This window comes from Rattus norvegicus, chromosome 1 (genome assembly GCF_036323735.1).
Source record: "Rattus norvegicus strain BN/NHsdMcwi chromosome 1, GRCr8, whole genome shotgun sequence".
Lineage (NCBI taxonomy): Eukaryota > Metazoa > Chordata > Mammalia > Rodentia > Muridae > Rattus > Rattus norvegicus.
In genome coordinates this window covers 166,228,043-166,234,749 of record NC_086019.1, presented here as the reverse complement: position 1 = coordinate 166,234,749, position 6,707 = coordinate 166,228,043, and the positions used below count along the sequence as shown (strand labels likewise).

General features: G+C 44.8%; 1 protein-coding gene across 8 annotated transcripts in view; it reads right to left on the bottom strand.

The window, feature by feature from the left end:
* Positions 1–4,016: 4,016 nt before the first annotated feature.
* Stim1 (stromal interaction molecule 1) overlaps positions 4,017–6,707 on the bottom strand; it is a 163,284-nt gene continuing 160,593 nt past the window's right edge. For 5 of the 8 annotated variants that reach the window (XM_063267236.1, XM_063267232.1, XM_063267252.1 and 2 more), the window contains one exon: positions 4,017–5,944. In XM_063267236.1, coding sequence (XP_063123306.1) covers positions 5,900–5,944 — 45 coding nt within the window. In that variant the 3' untranslated portion in view covers positions 4,017–5,899. The remainder of the gene's footprint in view (positions 5,945–6,707) is intronic. The other 3 variants (XM_063267242.1, XM_063267260.1, NM_001108496.2) reach the window with 2 other exon arrangements.

Here is a 6,707-nt window from a genome sequence, read left to right as displayed (position 1 = left end):
CCTGGCTTTCAGTTTAGTGTTTTTATATAAGGGATTCCAGAGTGTGTGAACAAGTGAATCTCTGACTCTTGTTCTTTCTCTTTGGCTCTTTCTTTCTGTTGCTTTTGTTCAATACCGATGTGCTAGTTTTCTTTTCTTTTATTATTATCTCTTAGAAGACTGTTTGTTTTCTAATAAGAGACAAAAAAAGAAAGAAAGAAAGAAAAAGAAAAAGAAAGAAAGAGGGAGGCAGGGGGACCAGATGTGGAGAAATTCAAAAGAGAGAAGGGAAAATATATTCAGGATATGCTATGTGAAGGGGTAAACCCATTTTTAATAAAAGCGGGGGAAAGGCTAGGTGAAAAAAATGAAAGTAGTGAAAGTCCTGTTTTAAACCTATCCAAGACAGGTACAAAAACTAATTTGGGTCATACAAATTTATCTTCATAAAATAATGTATGTGGCATTCTTTTGCTAAAACTTTTCATTTGTTTCTTGTACCCTCCAGAAGGTGTCCATCTCCACTTATAACTGACATATCATAGGAAAGCCTACATGAAGCTAGAGGGTCAGGGTTATCCAGTGGGAAAAATAAATGTGTACACAATTGTTATTCAGATGTTAGGGAAAAATTATAACATTTGCTAGAAAATGGAACTGGAGATTATCATAATAAATCAAGCTCATAGAGACAAATACTGCAATTTTTTTCTAATGTGGAACCTAGACCTAAAACAAACAAACAAACAAACAAACAAAAAATTGGGCCAGCTGCCAAAAATCTAGATCAGTGCCTAGCCCAGTCATCATCAGAGAGGATTCCTTCTGCAGTTGATGAGAGCAAATGTAAAAACCCATAGCCAAATATTAAACAGAGAAAGAGAGCCCAAACTGGAGATCTCCATAGGATCTCTCCCTTCAGAGCTTAAAGAAAGAATTGTAGGAGCCAGGGGGACACCAGGAGAACATGGCTCACTGAACCAACTAAGCAGGCTTCATAGGGACTCACAGAGACTGAAACAGCAATCGTGAACCCTGCAAGGGTCTGTGCTGGGTCCTCTGCAGGTATGTTATGTTTGTTAGGTTGTTGTCTATGAGACTCCTAGCAGTGGGAGAGTATCTGACTCATCTGCTCTTCTGATCCTTTTCCTGCTACTGGGTTGCCTTGCACAACCTTGGTATGTGGGTTTGTGCCTAGTCTTACTGAATCTTGTTATGCTTGATATTCCTGGAAAGTGTACTCTTTTCTGAAGGGAAATGGAGTGGATGGGGGAGAGGGGAGTTGTGGGGAGAGTAGGAAGAATGGAGAGAGGGGCAACTGTGGTCCAGATATATTGTATGAAAAAGTAAAAATAATAAAACTAAAAAAATGGGGGGGTGGAGACACTATTTGGAAAGAGGAAGAGTGTAATAGGGTAAAAGTTTCTCCATTTTATCTCTGATGACGCCATCTTTGGTTTCTCCCTCCTCCCTGAAAAGTCCCATTGAAAAGCACCCAACCCTGTTCTCAGGGTCAAAATGCTCCAGCTAACTGCATATTCTTGGCTCTTGTTAAAGTGCTTGCTTCCCCCTGCAACTGCCAATCAGTATGTAGCTTTTCTGTGTTCTTTGTCTTTAAAAACTCCATGTAATGTGCGTTCAAGGCTGCTCTATGAGAAGTGTTTCTTTTTTTTTTTTTTTTTTTTTGCTTCTTTTTTTCGGAGCTGGGGACCGAACCCAGGGCCTTGCGCTTCCTAGGCAAGCGCTCTACCACTGAGCTAAATCCCCAACCCCTGAGAAGTGTTTCTTACCAGGCAGTCCCTGGCCTGCTTAATACAGACCCGCAATTTGAACTTTAGTCAAGTCGAGTGATCCTCTTTGGCAGTGACTCCAAACTTGAGAATGGGCTGGGACCCTGGCAAAATTCAGAAATATTCTAAATTAAAAGAGAGATGCTTATCTCTCCATGCTAACAGAAAACTGCTGACAACTGAGCCAATGCAGGCTATCTAAAGATAATGATCTCCTCCAACACCCAGAAAAGGCATGTTAAACTGTCTTACAGACAAAACTGCATACCTTCATGCCTTTGTCCAGTTTTCTATAAACTGTAAAGGTTATTAGCATGCTAGAGAAAAAGACTGAGTTATTTTTCTCCCCAGTGAAAAAACTATGAATAAATCCATTTCCCTTTACCAATTGTTTCCTCATTTCTTTTGAAATGCAGAGAAACCAAGATGATAGGTTTATGGACCTAAGAATGAATGCAGTTGAGAGGAGGGGGTGAATAAAATCAAAGGCATGCTATTGATGGTGAATATGCCAATATAAACCTCAGTATTTTATTCAAGGACTGTATGCTTAAAAAAAAAAAGGCAGAGTCATTGGGATGGTGGTAAACTTACCACTAAGCTTGACAGTTAGAGTTCAACCCCCAGGATCCACACAGGAAAGAACCAACTCCCACAAGTTGTCTTTTGACTTCTACACAAAGGCTATGGTACACACAGGCATGTAATGTGTTCTTTTTTTCCTTTTAAGATGGTTCAAAACTAGTATTGTCAAGTGGGTAGAGTAGCATTATACAAGGGCAGATTCATCTGTATGATGAGTTCAAGGCCAGCTTGGGATACTTAAAAAACTTAAAACTTAAAAAAAATATAAAAAAAGGACTGTCAAGTTTATTTAATAAAACTGAATGCCAAATATTATATAAGACATGATCATACTAAAGTTTTCACCTAAAACTCAAATTTACCTAGGAATTCTGTATTAGGTATCTCTCCAGCAGAGAGCTTCCAGGTATGTACACTGGAGTTTTATTCACTCTTGGCAAATAAAGAATAGTCTGTTTATCCCTTTTATACTTTTGTTGTTAGTGATTCTTGTTGGTTTTGTTTTGTTTTTTCTTTCTAAGACAGAGTTTCTCTGTGTAGCCCTGACTGTTCTGGAACTCACTCTGTAGGCCAGGCTGGCCTCAAACACAGAGCTCCATCTACCTCTGTCTCACAAGTCTTGGGATTAAAGGTGTGCACCACCACAGCCTGCCCCTTTTATGTTTCTCAAAACACTGATTTATTTAGGCTGGGCTATGTATTTAAGGTCTGATTCCCTCGGGGATAAGGAAACCCTGCCAATAACCCCTAGCTATAACTTGCCATGCTCGGCCTTGGCCACTCTCACTCTGATGGTCCAGCCCTCACTTCCAGTTCTCACAGTCCCTTATCCCGTGGTGTCCTCCCTCTTCACCTCTCTGCTCTTTCCTCTTCCTGGTCTCTGCCTTAGATCCTCACGTACACCAAGCGATGATATGTAACCCTGTTCCTCAATTTAAAACGACTGGTTACATAAAGATGCCTACAGCCTATAGCTGGAGGGAGAGAGGTAGGTGGAGCTTCCATTCCCTGGGCTTGGAATCTGAGGCAGATTCCAATGAGGGCTGTCCTACTGGAGTAAGAGCAGCCCAGTCAGAATGTGGCGAATTAAAACTAGGGGTTATTGGGGCTGGGGATTTAGCTCAGTGGTAGAGCGCTTACCTAGGAAGCGCAAGGCCCTGGGTTCGGTCCCCAGCTCCAAAAAAAAAGAACCAAAAAAAAAAAAAAAAAAAAACCAAAAACTAGGGGTTATTGATAGGGAAGTAGACAAAATAGCTTAGAGGCTTGATATTTGTCCAGCTCTAGTGCTTTCAAGGCTATTATAAATCTATAGGTTTTGTGTCTTTTATGTGGGAACTAAATGATCTCGGGTGGGGTAGAAACTCCCAATTCTATTTACCACAACAGCCCAGTCTACACAGAGAAAACTTGTGGGGGGGGTGGGCTGGGAGAAAAGAAAATGTATTTTTTGTACCCCTCCTCATGCATTCACAGCACAGCACATGCGTGGAAATTAGAGGACAACTTTCAGAGTTGGTTCTCTCCTTCCACCACGTGGGTGTCAGGGAGGAAACTCTAGCCTGCGATGCTTTGATGCCAAGTGCCTAACCCACTGAGCTAGTTCACTAACCTCTTTATCCTGTTTGGTAAGCCACAGGGACACAGTAAGAGTCACAGCCAGCAGAGGTTAAAATCTCCTACATGCTTTATTGGACTTCAAAGAATCTTATGAAAATAACACAGAAAAACCCATGTGAGGGTGTCCAGGGGGCACCGAGGCAGTCTAGAGCCTAGCACCCACCTAAGACCAGCCCCAGCTGCACCCAACCCAGGCCCAAATTAGGAACTCAGGGTAAAGGCATGACAGAATGGGGCAGAGGGAAAATATCTTTACAGCCATAGCAAAACCAGGTAAAGGAGAGAGTTGTCTGGAAGAGGGGAGGCGTCAGGGGGGAGAAGTGGTCACACAGCAGCTTCACGCACATATACCATCTTCCTTCTCCACCCCTTCCCCAAACCAACTGTGTCTGTTTGGAGCCTGTGGCCCAGGCTATGCAGTACACGAAAATGGAGTCTGACAAGGGGAGGATGCTGTGCAGGCACTTGGGAAATTCAGGAGATTTATTTCTTTTGTTTTTATTTTTTTACTTTAAAACCGTTTGTCTTTTGGTTCAGATACAACATCCTTGTCTAGGGCTCCACAAGAGCCCCGTGTCATGACTGTGGCTCCCATAGCCAGGGGAGCCAGTTGTCCTGAGCCCCAGGAGTACTGATGCTTGAGGAGCTTCAGGGCAGCACCTCTTAAGAGACCCACTCCTACAATATAGGGGAGCAGAGGTAAGAGGAAGGCAGATGTGGGCAGGGCAAGAGGGAAATGGCAACTGCCTCGGAGCCCACAGCTTTGGCATCTACTCATCCTCCAACTCAGAGAAGTCTTTCCCACAGTCACAAGCCTGGTCTCTCTTCGAAACTCTGCTGATCTGTTCCCTGGGAGTTGGTTCCACTGTCTGAATGGAGCCCTGGAGATCCAAATGAGCTCCAGGGTGAGGTTCCCTCCGGTCCACCACCTTCCATAGAACAATCCCCAGAGATTAGGACCTTGGCCCAGTCTGGGGTAAGCAGAATGATTGTGAGCAGTATGAATAGATCTGAGGTACAGGTGTCAGAAGTTACTCCTCCTATCTTCCCCACAACTGCTAGGAACATGGGGGAGTAATGGGAGAGAGGAGCCTGAAAGCAGGAGACAGAAACAAAAACCAAACCTCTAAACTGGGACAGCAGAGACAGAAGCTGGACCCCAAAAGTGGAGTGGGATTGAGGGAACAGCAACTAAGACATGCACTGAAGTGGAGAGGATGTGACAGCAGCAGCCCGTGGTTGGAAGGATTTCAGGGCAGGCAGGCCATGGCGGTCAGTTAATAAATAATGATGAAGGACCAAGGATGAGCAGGGCAGGTATGTACAGTGCCCAGGCCCTTGGGCCAGCCCCTCCATGGCCCACTCTAGGGGCCAGATATCTCAAAAAAAGGAAGGGAAGTGAAGGCAGAAGCCCCAGGGAAGGACAGGCTGTGTCAATACTACCACCCTATTCTGCCTACTTCTTAAGAGGCTTCTTAAAAATTTTGAGGGGAAACTTCTTCCTGCCTGGACTAGAGTCTGTCTCCTCACCAATAGAGCCATTATCCTCCTCAGCCATAGCCTTCTTGCCAGCCAAGTGGGGAATTCGTGTGTTTCGGCTACCCTGCAGGGCTCGGCTGTCCCCAACTGGAGATGGTGTGTCTGGGTCTGGGGAGCTGGGGCTATGAGAATGGGAAGAATCCAAAAGTGGGGAGCCACCAGGTGGGACTGAGGGGTTCAGCTCCATCAGGCTGTGGGCCTTATCTAGGCCATGGTTCAGCGCCAGGATTGTCTTCTTGGCCAGAGCAGGGCTGTCAGGCAGTTTCTCCACCAGAGATCCTGGATGGACCCCCTCAATCAGCCGATGGCTACCATTGGAAGACGTGGCATTGAGAGCCTCATCTGCAGCACGGCCCATCTGAGGAGGCTTGGGGGCCACACGCTGGCGGTCACTCGTGTGGAGGGAGGACTCCGAATCGGAATGGGTCAAATCCCTGTAGATATAGGACAAAGAAGAAAAGGGAACATAGAATACAGGAAAATGGGAAAAGGAGCAGAAGAAGAGGGAAAATGTTGAGAAGGCAAAAATAGGCAGAAAAATGAAGAGAAAGAAACAGATAGCAGGGAAAATGAGGGGTGGGGTGGGGGAAGAGGAATGAGTAATGAAAGTTGAGTAAATCATCAGGACAGGGTAAGAGAGGGGCCAGGATTAGGAAACGGGAACAGGTAGAAGAAGAAAAGAAGGAAAGTAGGTTTATGGAGGAAGAAAAGTGGGTTGAAACAGGAGAAAGGGAACAATAATGAGAAGAGACAAACAAAAAGAAACAAAAACAAATGTCATTAAATAGCATCATCGTCAGGCAAATAGCTTTGCAATGGCTGAGCCTGATTCCTGCTGAATTCCTAGGTGCTACACTGATATAACCCGTAGGCTCAAATTCCATAGGCATCCTCTTCAATAATCTGCCTTCCCATGACTGCCAAAGTTTCTTAGGACTCAACCCTAAGCTACCGTAAAAGCTGCATGTTGCTCCTAATCACGTTTTCCATGCCTTTCTCCCCCAACTTACTCTATCACACTTGGGACACATGCAGTCTGGGTCAGGATCCAAAGAACAGAACATGCAGTCAGCAGGCCTGACCAAGGCTGGGGAAGAGACATTAGAACAGTCCTGCAAACAATCCCCTCATTTATCCCAAAGGCCAAGATGTTGCCTCTTCCTACCCTCTCACAGAATTTATAGGTGGACATGGAGA